This window comes from Neovison vison, chromosome 3, assembly GCF_020171115.1.
Source record: "Neovison vison isolate M4711 chromosome 3, ASM_NN_V1, whole genome shotgun sequence".
Taxonomy (NCBI): domain Eukaryota; kingdom Metazoa; phylum Chordata; class Mammalia; order Carnivora; family Mustelidae; genus Neogale; species Neogale vison.
This window is the reverse complement of record NC_058093.1, coordinates 234,041,566-234,065,507: the sequence shown is the minus strand read 5'-3', so window position 1 is coordinate 234,065,507 and position 23,942 is coordinate 234,041,566. Positions and strand designations below refer to the sequence as shown.

The window sequence follows — 23,942 nt, the reverse complement described above, 5'->3', positions numbered from 1 at the left end:
GACTCTGCCCCAGGAGAATTTAACCAATCAGAAATGCAAATAGGTGAACCAGCTCAGTGTTACCCAAAGTTCCCAATTTTCCTGGCTCCCAACACTCTGGGAAGAAAGGGAGTGTACTTATGGCAAATAATTCTGGGGCTGAATCAATGCATTGTGAATCAGAGAACCCCACCCCCCCAAAAAAGAAAAATAAGAATCTATAAAGGGCTTCCATTCTGATCAACCCAACACCATTACTGTACAAAAAACAGTTTTATTAGTTAATTACCCCAGGTGTGCCTCTGTTCATGCTCTAGGTCACACCCCTTTCTCAGATCCGGCCCAGGCTCATAGGCAAGTTACCAGATTAGCAAATAGGAAAATTGTTCTGCAAAATAGCAACTGTCAGCTTAAGGCATTACTAACATTGCAGAAGGAAGCAAGGTTACTAGGGAAGTTTGGACAGCTCAGGATGATGATTTCCGGAACAGGAAACCCTCTCTGAAAGCGCCAGCCCATGCTGCTGTCTGACATGGGGAAGGACACTCTTGCTCTGGGTGATAGGTCACTCCTTTAAACTCACCCACAATGTCACAGACAAAACTCTGTCTATTCCTCAAGCTTTCAGATTTAGAAATTAGTTATATAAAAAGCACTCTGTCCCAGAAGCCCTGGCACATCTGCAGGCCTCCCAGAGAGCTCCCTCGATCCTCCCTGACTGGAGCAGGGGAGGACAGAGATATATGGAAGGTCGGTCAGGCTCAGTTTTTAAAAATGAATTCACTACTAGAAATATGGAGCAAGGGGTAGAAACCCCTCCTGCAATTACATGCGGAATCATTGTCCTCCCAGAGAGCGGGCTCCTCCGGGCTCCTTCAGTCCACGGAAGTGCTCAGAGCAGGGCAGGCCAGTGTGGCCAGAGAGCTGCCGCCTGCCTCACTGCATGCCGAACCACTGCTCCTGGTCAGCCCACTGGGCCGCCTCACTGTCGCTGCCCTCCAGGTCCCCTTCTTCCCCACTCCCTTCCATGTCGTCCACATCCTCCTCCTGAGTGGCATCCGTGGGACTCTCCTCCTTCTCCATCTTCTGCATCCCCTCTAGAGACTTCTGGTCATTGGGGTCCAAACTAGGGGACAACAAAACAAAGGAGAGGCCTGAATCTCTGCCTTGCTTCTTGCTGGCTGATGCGTCATCTCCCTGGCACGGCAGTGAAATGACCACCCAGTCACAGAGAAACTGCTAACGCCTGGCCTCTCCAAGTAACTCTGGTTCCACAGGCGAGATCGAGGGAGTCCACCACTAGAAGTGAAAAAAGGTGTCTTGTCCTAATTTTTAGAAATCTCAGTTTGACTTTTCTCCACGTATTTCTTATAAATTTTCACACTTCTTACCCCAGCATTCTGCTAGAGGAAAATACTAGATAACACAAATGAAAAAGCAGCAAACAACCATTAACAGAAAAATTCAAATGTAATTTCTTAACGGTATCAGATTTTTAAGCTACAAAGTTACAAAAAAAATACTTATTTTTCTGTGAGTGAAGTTGTTTCATGTTCTTATGATATAATTAACCACATCAGCATTTTAGTAGTCAACCAAAATTGTCATGCTTACCATGGAACACATCTGTCAGCTCCTAGGTTAGACCCCAGGACCCAAAGCTACCTCTACTCGGGCACGTGAGTTTAGCAGCTAAGAATCACTACACTTGCCAAAATTCCCAAAGTTCAGAGTCTCCAGAACATTTATTTACTTGGCTTCTAAGCAATTCTTCCTCTAGCCTTTGTGATTATCACCAAGGCCAGGAGATGTCCAGTCGCTAGCAAATTCCACCTCTTCTTATGTAACTACAGATTGATTCGTAAGCTCTGAAACCCTCCATACAACTCTCACCCATACCCAGGGCTCCCCACCCTTGGGATCCCACCTTGCCTTCTAGAGACTACTATGAAAGCACTTAGCACGTGACATTGATCAGTCTACATGACTGCGACTCAGAGTTCCCAGAATCGCAGCATACCCAGTGGTTACTGAGATGCCAGGTGCTCAAGTGCTGAACAAATAAATGGATGTGATCAGACTCGATTAAAGACAGGCCTTCACCATAATCTTACAGACACACAGACAACCCTCAAAAAAATCACTTCTATATTAAACAGTAAGAATACCACTATTTATTTAGTATTTACCATGTACCAGGCACAGCACTAAGAGCTTTACATGGAATAATAATTTAATCCTCATTTAATCACTTAATACCTAATAAGGTAGATATAGACAAATTTGTTAGTAACTTGCCCAAGATAACAGGTGAAGGTAATATTCAAACTTCAGCGCTTAAGTTCGTTACTACAGTAAGTAGAAACATGGGAAAGTACTTACAATACTTTTGATTTGAAAAAGCAGAATATAAAATATATACTACATATACCCTATAAAAATATGTTTATGTGTGGGCAAAGCCAGGAAGATGATCTATACAAATGAAAACAGATGATATAGTGGTATGGGCTGGTTATGAGTGAAACAGTTCTTTAATGTTGCTTATAATATGCTTTATGACTTTTTTTTTTTTTTTAAGAAGTTATGTACTCACAAATAACTCTTCTACCATTACTGTTATTACTCTGTTTTCAACCATGGGCACAAAAGGGTTTCCAGAACTCCTATCACATAGTTCCCTGCCTCCTCTTCCCCTCATTGACCTTCCCCCCATAGGAGGCTAAGTGCCTACCTTAGTGCTATACTATATTGGTCCATTGCCTCCTGATACTCATTGACAGCTACAAGGAAATCTCCTAGGATCCGATGCAGGACACAGTCACTTTGATTAGCTAGTGCGTTCCTCAGCAAAGCAATGCCATCTTCATATTTCTGTTCTCTGCCTGAAAAGAAAAAGATCCTCATTTTCCTACTTAACACAACATTCTGAAAATATACTCCCATCTCAAATTATATAAACAAAAGCACAACAATGATCAAAATCCAATAATCTCTTTGTAGATGTCCTTAAGAGAAGAGTGGTATGGCAAGAAATAAGAACAAGTTTATATGACTTCCTATTCCATTAAGAAACGTGGAGCCTGGGCGCCTGGGTGGCTCAGTGGGTTAGGCCACTGCCTTCGGCTCAGGTCATGATCTCAGGGTCCTGGGATCGAGTCCCGCATCGGGCTCTCTGCTCAGTGGGGAGCCTGCTTCCTCCTCTCTCTCTCTGCCTGCCTCTCTGTCTACTTGTGATCTCTGTCTGTCAAATAAATAAAATCTTAAAAAAAAAAAAAAAAAAAAGAAACATGGAGCCTGAGATCTGAGTTTTTAAATTATACTCTTAAACTAAGTTCAAACAAAAAGCCAAAATGCATTTACCAAACTAGCCCACACCCAGGATTTCATCATAAATCAGGACTAAAAAGGAAAGTCATAAGCAAATCCAGATGGGTCGAAATTGTTCGAGCTGGCTTAAACCAGTTCTAGGGCACCTGGGTGGCTCAGTGGGTTAAGCCGCTGCCTTTGGCTCAGGTCAAGATCTCAGGGTCCTGGGATCAAGTCCCACATTGGGCTCTCTGCTCAGTGGGGAGCCTGCTTCCCTCTCTCTCTCTGTCTGCCTCTCTACCTACTTGTGATCTCTCTCTGTCAAATAAATAAATAAAATCTTAAAAAAAAAAATAGCATGCACATCCAATCATTTAAAAATAAATAAATAAAAAAAAAATAAAACCAGTTCTATTCAGCCCAAACTAGTTCAGGACAACCAAAACCAGATCAAAGTGAGCTGAACAGGTACCAACCAAGTACAGCTGGTTTGAGCCACTCAAAAAGTGAGTCACTGCCAATCCAAGCCAGTCTAAACCATCTACATTTGGTTGTGCTAAATATAAACCAATTCACACCAAACTTGCTACAAAAGGCACACACCTGTCTGGTCATCTGTAACCAGCTGGGACCAGGAAATCCAAATGAAACCAGGTTTTATACAAATAACAACAGAAGGGAAGTAAATAAGATACACTTACTAAGTAGTTCTGCTTTTTTCACCACAGCCTTAATATAATCCGGCCTTTGGGTCAGGGCTTTATCTAATAAAGTTTTGGCTTTCTCCTGTGTCACTGGGTCTTCAAGACAAACAGTGGCTAAAAGGGTAAGGGTCTGTGCATTTGCTCCCAGAGTTTTGTAAACGTTGTTAGCCATTACCATTGCTTCGCGAATGCTGTTGGAAGCCAAGTAACATTCAATGAGACCTGAAAAAATTTAAAGAAAGTTTAACCATACTACCATTCTAAGCAATGCTTCCAACTGACAGTCTTCCAAACTGCAAAGCTTCAGACAAAGGGCAGGCTAGGGGAAAACTGATGACATTAGAGAGTACGGAGATGGAATAAGAAGTGCTCCTCAGAGCACTTAAGGGGATGTAGAAAAAGGCTGCATGCACTGCAAAGGCACCTTTAGTTAGCAAAGGAAACAAACAGGTATAAGTAAAATAAAGAAGGTAGGCAGCCCAGCTGAATGTTAGAGGAATAAACATGACCTTAGGGGCGCCTGGGTGCTCAGTGGGTTAAAGCCTCTGCCTTCGGCTCAGGTCATGGTCCCAGGGTCCTGGGATCGAGCCCCGCATCGGGCTCTCTGCTCAGTGGGGAGCCTGCTTCCTCCTCTCTCTCTGCCTGCCTCTTTGCCTACTTGTGATCTCTCTCTCTCTCTCTGTCAAATAAATAAATAAATAAATAAAATCTTAAAAAAAAAAAAAAAAAAAAAACCATGACCTTAATCATTACTTGAAACAGAGATGATACTGACAACAAAGCATATGGTTCCATTGCCTCTTTTTTTTTTTTTTTAAAGATTTTATTTATTTATTTGACAGAGAGAGATCACAAGTAGGCAGAGAGGCAGGCAGAGAGAGGAATGGAAGCAGGCTCCCTGCTGAGCAGAGAGCCCGATGCGGGACTCGATCCCAGGACCCTGAGATCATGACCTGAGCCGAAGGCATCGGCTTAATGCATTGAGCCACCCAGGCGCCCGGTTCCATTGCCTCTTAGCGAGCTATTAATTTCTGGCTGTATCCAGTCACCTCTAGTCCTAGGCTTACGTGGAGAAATGACAGTTGCAAGTGAATGTCCAAATCTACAAGACTACTATTTTAGTGTAATTTGTACTAATGGACCTAGGGAGCAACCTAAGAACAGGTTTTCATTTGAAACATAAAAGTTATCTCAAAAGACATTTGCTGAGGGTTTCCCTAACCTAGATGGAAAACGCTTATCAGATGTACCAAATACACCGAGACTGGCAGCTTCTGCCTCTTACCACACCCACAACAAGATGCCCAACGGGGACACTTCAAGCAGAGACAACTCTCAACTCTTCTTGCCAACAACTTGAGAACAGAGGAAGTACTTTTTGACACAAAGCTCTCATCAAAACAGAAAAACAGCTTAAACCCAAACCCACGCACCCCCGGCAGATTCTGTCTGCGCACTCCTCCGCCCTAGCAGCATTTATGACATCTGTGCACATCTGCCGCACACTATGGTGCTAACTCTTCGGGCCAATGTGCTGGGTTCCAAATATGGTTGTTTAGGGGCACTTGGGTGGCTCAGTGGGTTAAGCCTCTGCCTTGAGCTCAGGTCATGATCTCAGAGTCCTGGGATCGAGCCCTGCATTAGGCTCCTTACTCATTAGGAGGCAGGCCCCCTCCCCTACTGCCTGCCTCTCTACCTACTTGTGATCTGTCAAATAAAGAAATAATTTAAAACAACAACAACAAAAGAATATGGTTGTTTGCAACTACTGAGCAGTTTTATTTCCCTGCTAACGGCCCTCTTAGAGCTTCAGAAGGAAATGGAAGGAATGTTCTTCACGACTCCAATGCCTCCACCAATAAAGGAAGCTTGGCTAGAGGCTGCAAGAAGCACCAGAGAGCGTAATCTGGAGAACCTGGAGAAAGTCCTCTGCTCCCAATGACTCTAACCATCACTCTTTCCAAGCATCATGGAGTTCGCTATTTAACTGTACTCCTGGGCTCTTGTGAAACTGGCATGCAGTAGAAAGGAATTAGCGTGATAAAAACAGCTGAGAGACTAGGAAGTTAGTTTTAGGATCAAAAATTTAATCTGGAACCAAAAAAATGGTTTGCTGGGGATACTTTAAGAATAAACCCGCAATACACATAGTTCTCTATCTAAGCAGATTTTGTTCTTTACCCAACTTTCAAATTTCCTCAAATCTGAACTCATCTTACTGTTAAGAGCAAATCACTCTTAGACTCCTGGGTTTATTTTTAAATTCTCACAAAAATATGCTTTGGAGGAAATGCATCTTATATGATCTATTTTAACATCTGTGACTGAGTCACCAAATGTTGCTGAAGCTGGCATAGCTCCTCTGAACTCCTAGGGTCAGTTCACATGAACTTAAAATAGTACGTAACAAAACAAAGTTGGACCGTGATCGTGCCCACTCAGGAGGTCACAATGAACTGACTAGTTCCCACAACCAACACTGTCATATGGATATGAAGTTACCCTTTGAGTAACATTTCTGGCCGAGGTAAAACAACTATTAAAAAAGAATAAAGACATAACTAAGCGATCTAGCACAGTGCCAGCATAGACTCACATTAAGGAGTGGGCCATGTTTAAGAAATAAAAATAGGACCAAAAAACCCTAACTACTCCTTCACCAAAAACCAGGAAAAGAGAATGAAAAAAAAAAAAAAAAATTCTAAAGGTCCAGTGAAAGTCCTAAATGAATTTTAAAATGTGTAATGCAAACTTGACCACATATTGGCATTACCTGGGGTCTTCAAAAAAATATCAGTGCCCATCTCCCAACTGCAATATTCTGACTTAGGTAGTACTGGATTTAGTACTGGATTTCTGATTTAGGTAGTACTCATTACAGTACTGGCAGTACTCGTAGTACTGGTAGCATGAGGATTTTTTTTTTTTTTAAAGACTTTATTTATTTATTTGACAGACAGAGATCACAAGTAGGCGGAGAGGCAGGCAGAGAGAGAGAGAGGGGGAAGCAGGCTCTCCGCGGAGCAGACAGCCCGATGCGGGGCTCGATCCCAGGACCCTGGGATGGAGCTCCGCATTGGGCTCCCTGCTCAGTGGGGAGTCTGCATCTCCCTCTCCCACTCCCCCTGCTTGTGTTCCCTCTCTCACTCTGTGTCAAATAAAAAATAAATCTTAAAAAAAAAACCTTGATTTTGGCTCAGGTCATGATCTCAGGGTTGTGAGATCAAGCCCCCACGCTGGGTGTAGACCATGCTTAAGATTCTCTCTCTGAGGGGCGCCTGGGTGGCTCAGTGGGTTAAGCCGCTGCCTTCGGCTCAGGTCATAATCCCAGGGTCCTGGGATCGAGTCCCACATCGGGCTCTCCACTGGGCGGAGAGCCTGCTTTCCTCTCTCTCTGCCTACTTCTCTGCTTACTTGTGATCTCTCTCTGTCAAATAAATAAATAAAATCTTTAAAAAAAAAAAAAAAAAAAAGATTCTCTCTCTGAAATAAAATCTTTTAAAAAAAAAAGGGGGGGGCACCTGGGTGGCTCAGTGGGTTAAGCCGCTGCCTTCGGTTCAGGTCATGATCTCAGGGTCCTGGGATCGAGTCCCGCATCGGGCTCTCTGCTTGGCGGGGGGCCTGCTTCCCTTCCTCTCTCTCTGCCTGCCTCTCTGCCTACTTGTGATCTCTCTCTGTCAAATAAATAAATAAAATTTAAAAAAAAAAAAAAAAAAAAAAAAAAAAGATTCTCTGTCTCTCTCTGCCCCTTCCCCCCCAGAAAGAACTAGTGAGTACATATGCGCTCTTTCTCAAAAAAAAAAAAAAAAAAATTAAAATCTTCCACGTGAGCGTTAATGCTACACACCTACAGATTCACATCATTCATCTTTTTCATCTTACCTTCGTAACAATCTAAGCGACAAGGCGCAAGCCGTATAGCCTCCCGAAAGTGGATTATTGCTTCTTGGACTCTGCCCATGTTTCTAAGTGCTGCTCCCTTAAGTAGCAAAGCTTGAACACTATTACTGTTCAGCTGAATGGCCTTTGCCCCTAAATAGAGGGCCCGAGAGTAGCGTTTGCTATAAAAGCTATGACACCTGGAGGGGAAAAAAAAAAAGCAACATTACCTGAGAGAAAATGGTAAAGAAACTTCATTCAAAACCAAACAGAAGGTCCTCTACATGATCCTTATTACAAAGCACACTTACAGCTTTAACCTGAGATATTAGCAGGCAGGAGAGACAAAACCAAGAAAATCTAAATATTTATTCTGGAGGGGAAATACTGATATGGAAGGGAAAAATTATGGGAAAGAACCTGATATCTGGATATGTTATCAAGTGAGAGATATTCAAAGAATCTGTAAAGCCACAGTAAATAACAAAGCAGCAGCTTCTGGCCTGTTCGCTGATGGCTTCCAGTGCTGAGCTCGATGCACTATCCCAGTGGACACCTAGTCCATGAAAGTCTGCGAGAAGACTCAGTGAGGTAACTAATGTGTCCCAAGTCAATGTGATCTGAATTCTGATTATCTCTTAAACTTGTGTTTTCAACCTATATGCTATTTGGGAGGAACCACAATTTCCCAAAGAATGTACTGAAAACTGGAGAGAAGAGAGAACGCATAAACATACCCAGAGACCACCCAGGGCTCTGCATGCTGATCAGAAATATTGAAAAGGCGACAGCCAAGGTTCTCCACGTCCTCTAGCCGCCCTTCTCTTGCCAGGAGGTAGCCATATACATCCATTCCTGGAAAGGAAGAGTCTTTTTTTTTTAAAAAAGCAGGTGTCCTTTATTAAAAGCGCAACAGCCTTTATCAGAGCCCCCACTCAAGCCCCAGCTCCAGCATGTTCTGAGCCCTTTCCACCAGGATGAGCTCTTCCTACTAGCATTCCCACTTTCCTACAATATGACTATTAAAGGGGCACCTGAGGGGACGCCTGGGTGGCGCAGTTGGTTGGACGACTGCCTTCGGCTCAGGGCGTGATCCTGGAGTCCCGGGATCGAGTCCCGCATCAGGCTCCCAGCTCCATGGGGAGTCTGCTTCGCTCTCTGACCTTCTCCTCGCTCGTGTTCTCTCTCACTGTCTCTCTCTCTCAAATAAATAAATAAAATCTTTAAAAAAAAAAAATAAAGGGGCACCTGAGTGGCTCAGTCAGTTGTGAGTCTGACTCTCGGATTTCGGCTCGCGTCATGGTCACAGGATGGTTGAAATCAAGCCCCACATGAGGCTCTGTGCTCAGCAGGAAGTCTGCTTGAGATTCTCCCTCAACCTCTGCCCCCTACTATGGCTTGTAGGCTCTCTCTCCCTCTCTAAAATAGACAGTAATGGGGCGCCTGGGTGGCTCAGTTGGTTAAGTGACTGCCTTCAGCTCAGGTCATGATCCCAGAGTCCTGGGATCGAGTCCCACATCAGGCTCCCTGCTCCATGGAGAGTCTGCTTCTCCCTCCAACATTCTCCCTTCTCATGCTCTCTCACTGTCTCTCTTTCAAATAAATAAATAAATAAATAAATAAAATCCTTAAAAAAAAGAGACAGATAAATCTTAAAATTTTTAAAAAAATGACTTTTTAAATAAGGAGGAGCAAGGGGAGCAGCGGGCGGAGGGAGAAGCAGGCTCCCTACTGAGCAAGGAGCCTGATGCAGGCTTGCTCCAAGGATGCTGGGATCATGACCTGAGCCAAAGGCAGACTCTTAACCGACTGAGCCACCCAGGTGACCAGAGGGGAAAAAAAAAAAAGACTATTAAAAAAGACAAAACACATCCAAAAAGTTTAAAAAGCAAAGGAGGAGAAGGATCCACAACTCACAATTTGAAAGTCAATATTTTGGGGAACTGTTTGTCCCTACAACCTGTGACATGATATACAGTTATCCTAACTCAAAACCAGAAAGGGCCCAAAAAGGCTTCATGTAATTTCTTTTCAAGAAACCTAGATACAGTCCAGGGTGCACACTTAATATGCTGGTTAGTCTCAGAAAAAGTAGCCTATCCCAGAAAAAAGCACCTAGTTCTTTTTGGAGTCCAGATGATTTAAGATCACCCTACTCCCTCCTTATTCTTACTCCTGCTCAATAAAAAGGGTCCCATGCTTGATGTCACCCATCTCTTACCACTATCCCCCTTCATTCCTTGTTATCCCTTCAGACTCCGAGGAAAATGTCTCTCTTGCCAGGATTACTGCAATACTCCCTGCTGGCCTCAAACTTGGGCCTGAGCTTTCAACTCCAAGCTGCCAACCACACCCAGACTAGTATGTTTAACACACCATTTTCATCATGGGCACAGACAACTCAGAGAAGAGAAATAAGCACTAGGCAGGAGGGTCTCAAAACCTTGGGCAAACAATTTCATATTTCTGGATCTGTTCTCTCATCTCCCTGCTCTGTAGTTCTCATGGCTTAAGAGTCTCCAGGACTAACAACTATCACTAGGCCATATTTTTCTGATGGCCTCTTTTGGGACTTCATAAGCAGATTCCAGCCTACCTATCAGACCATATTTCCCACTACCTGTCACTCACTGCCAGGCACTGGACACTCATCCCTTTGAAGTCCCTACGGCTCACCCCTTCAGCTACAATCTTTGAGACCAATGATTAATTACTTCCTTTAGTCACCTCATTACTTTATTATTGCCTGTTCACTTACACTCTTTTAAGTATACTAAGGACACAGTAAAGCTAAATGCCCTAAAGGATATTTTGGGGTTTTGGGGATGCCATCCAAAATCTCAGGCACATCATAAATTTATAAATCATAAAGAAGGGCTATTACCCCTCCTAAAAGAAAAAGAGCCAAATAATGATCTGCCTGGAAATGACGCTTGAGTTCAAGCAAAAACAACTGCTCAAAATGGAAGTACTCAAGTGTTAGAGACATGTAGCAGACCTAAAAAAGGTAAAAGGCTACTAAAATAAGTTTCACAAAATATTTCTATGAAAAATGGTATCAGAATATTACTCTACATTGTCTGCCCTTTTTTTGCTGAACTTCCCCTCTGCAGCCACTTCCACCAAGCCTCAAAAATTACTTACCTTTTATCAAATAAGGATCCAACATCTGTGCCTGTTCAAACTTGAGGACAGAGTTTTTATTGTCTCCAGCTCTGAAGTACAGATCTGCTAAGCTTCCCAGCAGGTCCACGTTATCACGCAATAAGGACTTTTTCTCTAGTGAACTTCAAAATATTAAACATTGACCCCTAAGATTTATTATGCATCCTCTTAGTTTCTGAATCTGGGTGACAGCATATAAGCACTATTTTCTTTTGTATATATATGACATTTTTCATAATAAAAAGCTTTTCAAACAAACAGTATACACTAGATTTTCTTATTCTGAGCTTGATTTAAAGAAAGTTATACACAGTAAGCCAATATATAGAATGAAGCAGAAATTTCTCTCATTACCTAGAAAGAACCTTCTAGCTGCAGGTTTTCAGAGGACAATATGGTCCTAAATGTAATGTCATTCAAAAGTGACTTTGCATAACACAAAACACAAAGTCCAAGGATTAGGACTTTACCTGACTAGAAAGAAAATCCCAGACGTAAAGAGGCAACCCAAGTCAGATGCTGCAATCTACGCTTCTGGGACATCCAAAAAGATGTTCTTCCAGGTTCCAGCATGACAACTAAGGCAGCTGGCTGTGCGAGGGTTACCACTTTTGCAAATACAGAGCTGAACTAGGTCGAAGTTTACATTTAACAGGTCCTCAAAACAAATTATTACCCTTAGGACCAGTAAGTATATTAAAAGACTAAACCAAGCCAGAGGACAACAGGCTGCAACACCAAGAAATAAGCATCTCATATTTCTATTTTGCTAATTTCTATTTTATACCAGATCTGCATGAAGGAAAGGGCCTCAAGAACACTGAATTAACTTTGTGGCTCTCACCAGATGGTATTGATTGCTCTCGAGTTGTCACCAGTGTGCACAAAAGCATATGCTTTGATCCACACAGAGAGCCAATCCAAGTTAGGCACAGTCTGGATCACGTTCATTGTCATCGATGCCACCTCTGCGCCTTTTACAGAAAGGGAAAGCAAACCTAATCCAACAAAAAAACGAAAAATAAGTAAAGCTTAGCATCCCTCTTCCACAATGCAAGAAGTATTAGGCTACTCTTTCCATTGGCTACAAGGTAACACCTTTTCCCTATTCTAAGCAAGATGCAGATAACAAAACCACCATAATTTAACATTTCTTGATTTGTGAAAAACACATGACAACAGTAGTCTACTGAATTACTCTCTGGAAGTTAGGCATGGAAAATTTTTTTTTTTTTTAATTTACCTTTTTAATAATCTCTACCCCCAACATGGGGTTTCAACTCATGCCCCGAGATTGAGTCACAAGCTCTTCCAACTGAGCCAGCCAGGTGCCCTTGACATGTACAGATTCTAATGTACAGCTAAGAGTGAGAACTACCAACTCAGAGAGTAAACAATCCATAGAAATAGACTGAGAATGATCTGTACCTAGTATGGCATCGAGGGCTAATGGGCACTGCCTCAGCACTTCCTTATAGCTGGTGACTGAAGGGCGCTCCTGACCAGCCTTCTTGTACAGGTTTGCCAGCATCATGTTTATCTGTAATAAACAAAAACAAAAGACAGTAAGATAAGTGTATATTGCAAAGAAAATATCTCACCATCAATTAAGACCTGATTTTTTATTACCAGCTACTATTCTACTTTTTACTGGAAAAATCTACCCACAGCCCTGTGGAATTAAAAAAATATTTCCCCGTGTAAATAAAATTCTTCAAACCAGAGGAAATCACTACCTTCGCTTTTCCTACGTCCTCCCATTTCTAAGAAGAAAATCAAATTCCTCTCACTTACCCAACCAAAAGGTCCTGTACTATCTGGACCAAAGATGCTGCCTCTGGAGATGGGAGTAATATTTATTTGAGAAATGTTACACAATTCTAATTACCTTGATTCTTTCGATCTTAAGACAGAAGATGAATTACCCTAGAAGTGCTCAAGTTTACATAATTTAAATACAATTAATATCAACACATAAGAAAATGAGGAATTCCTAAAGTAGTTTGTTAAGAAAAGTCAGATGAATTTTCCCCAAAAAGAAAATGACAGATACAGAATTAAATACTTGGCTTCTCTCTGACAATTATTCTAGCAGTTAGACTCTAGCCTTTCTAACACTGAAAGCACAGACCCACAGGTACTATCTGACTCATCCAAGTGATGCTACAAAAATTAAACTCTAACTGACCTCTGGAGGTACAATTATCCAGAGATTAGCTACATCATTTAAATCCAGTAAATGCATTTTTAGTGCAATTCAAATTTGTTACTCAGTAGAGCTCTTCTAAAATAACCCTTTCTGAAAACACAAGGAAAATCTAAGAAAACCTAAAAGTTTCAAAGAACGTAGAAGTTACAGGGAAAGTAAATGATCTTCTTAATAGTACAGAGAGAGAGAAAAAAAAAAGAACATTCCAATTTAAAATTAACAGATCTTAAACATAGCAGTGTTTGCCAGATCATTAACCTAAGGAAGCAATCAACATGAGGACACACACAAAAAGCTAATCCCCAATCTCTTCGGTTATTTGTAGCCTGGTACGCCAGATTTTTATTTAAAAGAGTGGCTCTGAAGATGAAAAACATCTGCTCTAATTATGACTTACAGTATAAAAACAATCTAGTATGGCATTAATCCATACTGATGATTCAAATAATGAAATAAATGAAATACTAAACATAAAACTTTATTTGGCCTCAGCTTTTCCATTTCAGACTATGTTGAAAATGCAAAAGAAAATACTTAAAGGAAAACTCCAGTACTAGTGTCAATACTTGAAAAGAATAAAAGGTTAAATTTAAGATCCTTTCTTGACTGCTTGTTATTAACTATGACCAAGAGACCATCTGTCTCAACAAATATTAAAATTCCCTTTAGACTACCTGTCATTTCAAAATGAGTTTTAAATACTACCTATGAGAAAGTCAATTATTTTTAAGACAGACCCTTACCTGGGAACATCACAAAGCCACATTCCACCAGTTATAAACACAAGCAGTCATCTTTTTCTTAAAAATAAGTGAGAAATGGTATGTTGATATGTTTACTCTTAAAAGTTGAAGATTTACCAAGATATAATAATCTCACACTGGAATTTTCCTTTAAAATGTGAAGAAATGTGTGGTGGTGTTTACCATACATTAACAGACGTTCATTTAGACGTATTTTGACTCACTTCCTTGTCCTTTACACAGACTGAGAAGCCAGTTAACTCCCTAACGGACAAGAAAGAAAAACTGTAAATATTATAGGTTTATGTTTGAGGCACACATCTTTGTTTGTTCCTGGCTACAACAGCTCTACAGAATGATGGATATGTACTCCTCACAAATGTGGATTCCGCTAGTCCCTCTTAAAACACAGCTTTAAACACCAAAGTGCTGGATACCACAAACTGAGTTTATTTGCCATTACTCATTTTCAAAAAATGTCCCCACTCTCAAGTCATTGAGGAAACTGTGGTACATTTCCAATATGATAAGGAAAAGGCATCATTCAAGTTTATAATCAAAACGGCATCTTCCAAAAGGAAGACACTCTACACATATACACACACAAAAAAATACTTGGGATAAATCTTTCATAGTGTATCAGAAAACCACTTAGTATATAGCATCCAAGCTCATTATGAAACAGGTTGGTCTATAATATGCTTCCAAATGTCCTTACTAGCATAAAAAAAAACTAGGAAATAGCTTAGTTTTTAAGATACTCAGAAAATAGTAAATAAATTCTCAATATAAGGAGATGCTTAAACACATTCTCGTCAAGTTTGACTGGTTACTTTAAAACTCAGCAACACTTAGGTGAAAAAACACGAATACACCACTGCTTGGGCTCCTTTTAAGGGCAGGAGGAGGTACAGAGACATTTTTACATATAAAATTCACTGTTAAGCAAAAGTTGCACCGAATGGGTCTTTAGTGAAGTGAGGAAGGCAGGCGACATGAGAGCATATGTTAGAGTATTAACTACTGATGTGAATTCAATACTAAGAGCAAGGATTCTCACTGTTTGTCTAACCTGGACTCAAAACAAACTGTAATCAAAGATACCCGATATGATACTCCTTATAGAATAGTATTTTTAAAAGTACTCTTTCACATATGAACTTATTTATTTTTCCAAAGGTCAGCAGAGAAAAGTATTATTAACCTCATTTTATAAATTAAAAAAAAGTAAAAGTTCAGATTGGTAACTTGCCCAAGTTCACACTACACCGTTCACAGCTTGTATGGCCTCAGACAAGATACCAGATCTCTTGATTTCGGCAGAAGGTATTCCATTGATTGTAATATGTTGCCAAATCAAACACAAATATATATCCCACATACACATAAGTACATAAAGATTTTGTAATCTTGGATTTTAAAACAAAAGGATTGATAAGCTCATTCACTATCAATTATCATTATCATGCTGTAGGTGCATCTGCATATACCTACAGCATGCAAAAGATGAGGTTTTTTAAAAAAAAGAACCATTGCAAAAAAAAAAAAAAAAAGAACCACTGCCACATGGAAGCATTTGCAAATTATTATTTCCTCTGGTAAGATACCATAGAATGAAGAACACTTGTAGTATTCTCCAGCTATTATTTCCATCAGCTGAATTTTCAGGGTTTCATAAGAAAGTAATTCTTCTATCTCTCTGAACCTCATCCACTCCATTAACAGGGGAACAAAGTGAGTCAAGAGTAAAATGTTCAGATGGACTCCCTAGGCATGGAGAAAACAAGGAGGAAGTGGGTTGGAAGGACCGGGCAGGAGAATATTATGTAACAAATTGTTAACTCAACTTACTTTGGGAGTCCTTTGTCTTGAAGGGATCCCATCAAGTATAGCAATGGCATCTTTATCTTGTTTTAGCATTGTGTAACATTCAGCCATTTTGTATTTCACTTCAATTTCAGATGGAAGACACTAAGAGGCAGTGAAAACATCTCTTCAAAATACTACTTCAACAGTATGGCAGTTCTTTAAAATGTTATACATACATAGAGTCACCATATGACCCAGGAATTCTGCTCCTGCACATATAGCCAAGAGAACTGAAAACCTATGTCTGCACAAAAACCTACACTCAAATGTTGGGGCACCTGGTTGACTCCATCAGTTAAGCCGCTCACTCTTGATTTCAGCTCAGGTCTTGATCTCAGGGTCATAAGTTCAAGCCCTACGTTGGGCTCCATGCACAGCATGGAGACTACTTTAAAAAAACAAAAACAAAAACCTGCACACAAATGTCCATACCAACATTATAATGACAGACAAAAAGGGGGAAATAATGCCCATCAACTAAAGAATACCCAAAATATGGCATATCTATACAATGCTGTATTTTTTTTAAGATTTATTTATTTGAGAGCAAGAATGAGCACGAATGGGTGGGAAGGAGCAGAGAGAAAGGGAGAAGCAGACTCCCCACTGAGTAGGGAGTCCAACTAAAGGCTTGATCCCTGGACCCTGAGATCATAACCTGAGCCAAAGGCAGATGCTTAACTGACTGATCCACCCAGGCATCCCCATACAAATGGAGTATTACTTGGCAATAAAAAGGAAAGAACGAAGAACTGAGTCATGCTATAACATGGATCAAATCTGAAAACATTATACTAAAGTAAAAGAAACCAGACACAAAAGGTCACATGTTTATGATTCCATTCCTACAAAATGACCAGAACATACAAATCCATAGAGACAGAGGGGCTAGTGAGTCCCAGAGGCAAGTTACAGAGGAGGTAACAGGCATGGGAATTTTCCTGGGTGATAAAAATGTTCTGGAATTGTTAATTTTATGACACTGTGTCTTAATTTTTTAAAAAATTCCTTAGATTAAAAAAAAAAATTCCTTAGATTAATTATAGAGAACTGATAATTACCAGAGGGGAGGGAGGTGAGGGAATGGGTTAAATAGGCAATGAGCATTAAGTCGTGAAGAGAACAGGGTGACGTATCCAAGTGTTGAATTACTTACTGTATACCTGAAGCTAATATGATACTGTAAAGGTAACTAACTGGAATTAAAACAAAAACTTAAAAAAAAATTTTTTTTTAAGTTTAATGTGAGGTCAAAAAAATTCCTTAAAGATTATTAACATAAAAGGTTTAGCATGGTGCTTGGCACACTGAAAACTCTAAAAAGTTAGCTACTTTTATGAATGACCCTAATGTGGATAATATACATGACATCCATTCAGTGCCAGAAAACAGAAAATCCTGGGGGGACACCTCATTGACTCAGTCAGTGGAGAATACAACTCTTGATATTGAGGTTGTGAGTTTGAGCCCCACATTGGGCATACAGATTACTTTGAAAACATAAAACAGGGGTGCCTAGGTGGCTCAGTTGGCTAAGAGTCTGACTCCTGATTTCGGCTCAGGTCATGACCTCAGGGTCCTGGGAGAGAGTCCAGCACCAGGCTTGCTGCCTGGGGAATCTGCTTGTCTCCCTCTGACTCTCTCTCTCTCAAACAAATAAATTTTAAAAATAAAATAAACAAAAATAAAATAAATAAAACAGAAAATCCTGGCAATCAACTCTTTAACAATAAAAAACAAGGGTTTACATAAGGAGACAACAAGATGAAAATCTAGAGGCTTTAAAAATAGAGCAACTAGGGGTGCCTGGGTAGCTCAGTGGGTTAAAGCCTCTGCCTTCGGCTCAGGTCATGATCCTACGGTCCCGGGACTGAGCCCCTCATCGGGCTCTCTGCTCTGCAGGAAGCCTGCTTCCTCCTTTCTCTCTGCCTGCCTCTCTGCCTATTTGTGATCTCTGTCAAATAAATAAATAAAATCTTTAAAAACAACAACAACAACAACAACAACAAAAAAAACAAATTGCAAGGTTAAAGTTTCCCTCTCCCCAAATCTTTCCACTGTGAAATTGCTTTCCTTCAAACACGCAAAATCTTTCACGCGTATTACGTGTGTGTGTATTATGCATATACCAGGATATATTTATATATCTATAAACTATCCCCTTTAAACAGAAAGTACTGAAACATTTCTTCAAACCTCATTTCGTTACTAATATATATAGTTCTTTCCAAACCAGCATGTGCACCACCTTTATCTCATTTTTCATTTAAGTAATAGCTCCAACACATTCTATCTTATGGCTATGCTCTAACTAGACCCCACTGATGAAAACTTTTGCTTCTTATCATTACAAACTGCTGCAAAAAGCAGCATTGGTTATATCATATACCTTGTAAACCTCCCATGAGTCTATTAAGATTAATTACTAGCAACAGGATAATCCTGTCAAATCGGAGAACTCTGTATAATTACAATTTTCCCCTTCATTTATTCAATTATCAAGTTACTAAAACTGTAGAATTCTTAGAATATTTCCCATAAATTTCCCTAAGGACTCACAATCCTAAAAACTGAGTTACATTTTAAAAGTTGTACTGGGGCACCTGGGTGACTCAGTCGTTAAGCATCTGCCTCCTGCTCAGGTCATGATCCTAGATCAAGCCCTGCATCGGGTTCCCTGCTCAGCAGGTTTGCTTCTCCCTCTCCCACTCCCCCTGCTTGTGTTCCCTCTCTCACTGTCTCTCTCTGTCAAATAAATAAATAAAATCTTAAAAATAAAGTTGTACTTTAAATTTAAAAAGTTTAGATTCTGAAAACTGTTTGTATAAAAGGAACAATGCAGAACTTCAGTGAACCCATATAATTGTTTAACTCTATTTTTAGATTCATCCAGAATGAATTCCGCATTCTTGCATCTAACTGATTTTTCATCTTTGTTTCTCCAGCCAGCTCCCCTTTAAAATTACTTATTTTTCTATCTTCTACATCTGATCAGCAGTCTTGTAAATTTTCAGTCTCTCTCACTCTCGAAGGAAAAAAAATCAGAATTCCATCTCCATTTACCTGACTTTGTGGAGTAGATGCAGAATTACCAGTTGAAGGTCTCACTTTCGAAGTTTTACTCAGGGCTTTCTTCTGCTGTAATGCCATGGTATACTTACTCACAGCATTCCGATATTCCTTATCATGAAAGAGAGAATCTGCATGATACACCAAAAGCTGGTACTTCTGAGATGGGGAGAATAACTCACTAGAAAACAAAGAAAATATACCCCCTACATGGGTTATTTTGAAATGTTAATAAGACACCCTCCTTAGTATCTACCCACATAAGTCTAGCATAAACCCTTATGTAACGACAGTTTACAAAAGTCACTGTACCTTAAGTGCTAGTCCCTAAAATGAGAGGCGTGAGGGTTGTACTCTATGCTAATGTGGTCAATACATCTAGGCAACTGCTTTAAATTAGTTTTAATACACTTTTCTTCTTTATTTACTGTAAAAGTAATGATACCTCTAAATCAAATTCAATAATATGGAGATATACAAAGAGAAATGTTATATATCTCCTCCCCTTTAGCCCAAACCCTCTTTACTTTTTTTAAAAAGAGAGAATCTGTGTGTCCTCACGAGTGTGCGAGCATACACAAGTGGAGTGGGAAGAAAGAAAGAGAATCTTAAGCAGGTTCCAAGCTTAGTGTGAAGCCTGGTGCAGGGCTCAATCTCACGACCATGAAATCATGACCTAGCCGAAACCCAGAGTTGGACACTTAACCAGCTGAGCCACCCAAGTGCCCCCATCAGAGTCTTCTTAATAGTTTGATATATAATCACATTACTTATATTGGCACCAATTCTTAGCATAATATAGACAAAGGAGAGAAATCACAATGGTTTAACTGATACTACCAAAGAAGGGTTGAAGAATCTGGAAAAGTGAAACCTCACTGTTTTGAAACATTTTTTGGAAAGTGCTGAACAAAAACAGGTTTCAAAGGAACTGAAAATTCTTTAAATACTGAAGATGGGAATATAAAAAAGAATGAGAACAGAATAGGATAAGCCAATGGGATAGAATAGGATAGAAAGAGGATTAGCCCTATTTAATTAAAGTTTTTAAAAATTTTATATACAAAAGTAAACTTTATTTTAAAAAAATTTTTTTTAAAGACTTCTTACTTATTTTTTGAGATAGAGAGCACAGAGGCAGAATGAGAGGGAGAAGCAGACTCCCTGCCGAGGAGGGAGCCCAAGATGGCCCCCGATCCCAGGATCCTGGGATCACTCTTGACCCAATCCGAAAGCAGATGCCCAACCAAGCAACTGAGCCACCCAGAAGCCCCAAAACTAACTTTATTAACATTAAAAGAATTTTAATCTCCTCGAGTCTAGGGGTTTAAGGACAGTGTAAAACAATGTTTCAAAACTTTTTCATTAATGTTGAACACTGCTCATAACCATTATTAACTGCCTCCAAGCTGGCCACCATTATTAATGGGAAACACATATATTTTTAATCTCCAATTCCAGGCCCCTCCCTCAATGCCCTGACTCCTGCCAAATTAAGAGGAATTTACATGTTTTTCTTTGACAGGTGAAAGCTATAGCCACTTAAAATGAAATAACAGTCACAGTCAAATCTGTAAACAGTTAATTGTCAACAAATGAAGGATACTCAAGAATAGATACCAGAGATTACTGGTTTCCAGGGACTGGAGGAAGTAGGATTAGGGGGGCTTACTAACAGATACGGGGTTTCTTTTGGGGATAATGAAAATGTTTGGAATATATATGGTGAGTTGTACAACTCTGTGAATATACTCAAAACCACAGAAATGTATTCTTTGAAAGAATGAATCTAATGGTATGTCAATTTTATCTTAATTTTTTTAATCTTAAAAAAAAAAAAGGATAGCTAGACTAAACATAGGATATAAAATTATGAAGGAAATTCAAGGACTAAAGGTATAGTCCAGATACTTAAGATCTCTTCCACCTCTGATTCTACATATTTACTGAGAAATAAGATTTGACAGAAAATATTACTACACTCAGAGAAAGCACTGAGATATTTATATACTGTAACACATGTCTACTTATGCACCCATAAATGATCTTTGGAATGATACAGTTTCTCCTGTATACAGGAGAAACTGTTACCGGTTGTTGCCTCTGGAGAATGGAAATGGTGGGGTGAGGTTCAAGACTCAGGGACAGAGAGACACTTACATGTATACCTCTTCTATACTGTTTGAATTTTTCTTACTGTGTATCGTGCTAATTCAGTAAGAACACCTAATAATGCACAGTAAAGGTCAGAATTTAAACTGACCTCCCTAGGTCTAGGAAAATGCCAGTTTAACCTAACAGAAAGAAATATGGGCTAAACCGAGTCAGAGGATTAAACTGCTATTATCCTGGAACATTTTCAAAAACCAAGAGTAATGACTAACTAGTCATAAATGCCAATGATGGAGTGTGCCTTGACCAATCACTCAAAACCAACTGAAAGGCTCCAGAATAAACAGAGAAGGCTGAAAGAGACCAGGGCTCCTTACTGTCAGCACTAAGTGGTGAAATGATGGGTCTCACATAGTGAGACCCAGAGGTACACGAATGGAAATAAGAGAGCAGCAGCAGCTGCATTACAGGCACTTAAGGGGCTTCTCCTTTCTGACCTAGACAGCTTCTAGAGCATGCCAAATCCAAATGGGTCCACCCTGAGTAGAAAATTCAATTATGCGGGGCGCCTGGGTGGCTCAGTGGTTTAAGCCTCTGCCTTCGGCTCAGGTCATGGTCTCAGGGTCCTGGGATGGAGCCCCGCTTTGGGCTCTCTGCTCAGCGGGGAGCCTGCTTCCCCCCACCCCGCCTGCCTTCTGCCTACTTGTGATCTCTGTCTATCAAATAAATAAATAAATAAATAAGTAAGAAAATTCAATTATGCCACTTAGAACTAGCAGACTGCGGTGGGTCAGTGTTAAAGTTTTCAAAATCACAAGGACCAAAGCCCAGACATCATGGCTCCTCCACATACTAAATGTGTAAATTTGGACAGCTTTACCTCCCTAAGGTCGTACATACTTCCTTAGCATGTTCAATAAACATGAGTGCTCACTGCAAAAAGGCACTGTGCTGGCTGCCTTAGGCGTTAAGAGGGATGCAGAATACAGATCTCAAAGTTCTCCGCCGCCTAGGTAGCTAAAATTGGTTGAGCATCAGACTCTGGATTTCTGCCCTGGTCATGATCTCTGGGCTGTGACATCAGCTGATTTGGACTCTGGGCTCAGTGCAGTCTGCCTGTCCCTCTCCCTTCGCTCTTCCCCCCAAAAACTTACTCACTCTCCCACTCTCTCTCTCTCAAATCAATAAAAATAAAATGTTTAAAAGTTATCACCACAAGAAAAAAAGTTTAACCATGTGGTGATGAATGTTAACTAGACTTACTGTGATCACTTCAAAATATATTGATACAATTAACACTCCTGCACACCTGAAAGATACAGAATACAGAACAGGGCAAAGGGATGGAATAGCGAGAGTAACGGGGCAATTCTGAGTTACAGACGCTGTTCCCTAGGAGGGGATATCTGAGCTGAAACCTGACCGAGGATACAGATCGTTGACGAGGAGGGCTCCAAGACAAACAGCAAACGCAAAGCCCTGAGTTAAGAACGAGCCTGGTGGGGAGCCTGGTGGGGCGCCTGGGTGGCTCAGTGGTTAAAGCCTCTGCCTTCCGCTCGGGTCATGATCCCAGGGTCCTGGGATCGAGCCTCACATCGGGCTCCCTGCTCGGCAGGGAGCCTGCCTCCTCCTCCTCCTCTCTCTCTCTGCCTACTTCCTACTTGTGATCTGTCAAATAAATAAAAATCTTAAAAAAAAAAAAAAAAAAAAGAACGAGCCTGGTGGATTCAAGTAACAGAAGGAACTGCTTGCAAGGCCGAAGCACAGTGAGCCGAGGACATGAAATGAGGCCAGGAGAAAAATGTTTGGCCTCCGAGGCCATGGGAAGGAACTTTAACTTAAGTACAATGGAGGAATGTAAGCAGGGGAGCAACGGACACTCAAGGCTGCAAACAGCCCTGTGCTGCATCCATCATTAGAGTTAATAAACGGCGGCTCTGAGAGCAAGAAAGGGGCCCTGCGTGTCCTTAAAAGGGCGCCACTCCCGCCCATCAAAGGAGTCTCCTGTTTTCAGGGGTTTTGGAGGCCAGAACGTGGACCCTTCTGACATACTCAAGGAGAAAAGTCCATCTCAGATGGGGGGGAAGGTACAAGACTGGGTGGGCTTCTTGGAGCTGCGGCGAGCGAGAAAACGTTCTTCGGGAAAGAGACAGGGAGAGAGGAGTCGGTCCAGAGGAGTGACCGTCGCGGTGCCCGGCGACAGGTGCCTCAGGAAACCCTCCGCTCACAACTTTCGGGAAACCCTAGCCAAGCTCGCCCTCATGGCCTCCGCCTTCCATTTCTCGAAGCCGCCGCTCGCCACCTCCCCCTCAGGGAGCTCATCCCAACGTATGGCACAGCGCAGAGTAACTCAACTTGCGTTCCTACATCGGCTCCGCCCGACGATGCCGTCACGGACACCGAAGTCTCAGCTGAGGCCCGCGGTCGCCAGTTCCCAGGGCCCCTCACACCCCGCTCCCAAACCGGCGCCGCTTTCTCCTCAGCCCCAGGCCGCTCCCCCCCTCAACTCACGGGTTGTTATTACTCATTGTAAGTAACAAGCTGCTGAGGAGCCGCACGTTAGAGTGCAGTCCCGCGGCCGCCATGTCTCGCACGTGGTCTATCACATTCATCCTGCCCGGCGAGGCCGCGGGCAGCGGCGGCAGCGGCGCGAAAAGCCGGTAGAAGCTCCTTAGGGAAGACTCCAAAATGGCGGCCTCGCCGGGGTCCATGAGGTCCACAAGCGGCACTGCCCCCAGGAAAACAGGCAACTACTGAAGTGCCTGAGGGAAAAAAAAAAAACTCCGTTCCTTCCCCAGGTACCCTATGAAGTGGAATGATTTGGTTGTGAGGTTTTGTTTTATTTTGTTTAGTTTTAGCTAATGGATGTCTCTCTAAGCTGCAAACTACTGAGGGCTTTCAATC

The 23,942-nt window shown here is 41.3% G+C and overlaps 1 protein-coding gene across 2 annotated transcripts; it reads right to left on the bottom strand.

Annotated features, from left to right (window-relative positions):
• Positions 1 to 233: 233 nt before the first annotated feature.
• On the bottom strand, positions 234 to 23,745 carry ANAPC7 (anaphase promoting complex subunit 7). Of its 2 annotated transcripts, none has more exons than XM_044244295.1 (11): positions 23,550 to 23,745; positions 18,921 to 19,107; positions 15,840 to 15,959; positions 12,465 to 12,576; positions 11,881 to 12,034; positions 11,016 to 11,158; positions 8,609 to 8,726; positions 7,875 to 8,071; positions 3,990 to 4,214; positions 2,714 to 2,864; positions 234 to 1,105 (listed from the first exon to the last, which is right to left on the bottom strand). In XM_044244295.1, exons 1-11 carry the CDS (start codon positions 23,648 to 23,650, stop codon positions 916 to 918), a joined length of 1,698 nt encoding a protein of 565 aa, XP_044100230.1. In that variant the 5' UTR covers positions 23,651 to 23,745; the 3' UTR covers positions 234 to 915. The 2 variants fall into 2 exon arrangements, with proteins under 2 accessions (XP_044100230.1, XP_044100231.1); XM_044244296.1 differs by lacking the exon at positions 23,550 to 23,745 and adding an exon at positions 14,213 to 14,252 and having other exon boundaries at positions 18,921 to 19,007.
• Positions 23,746 to 23,942: the final 197 nt, after the last annotated feature.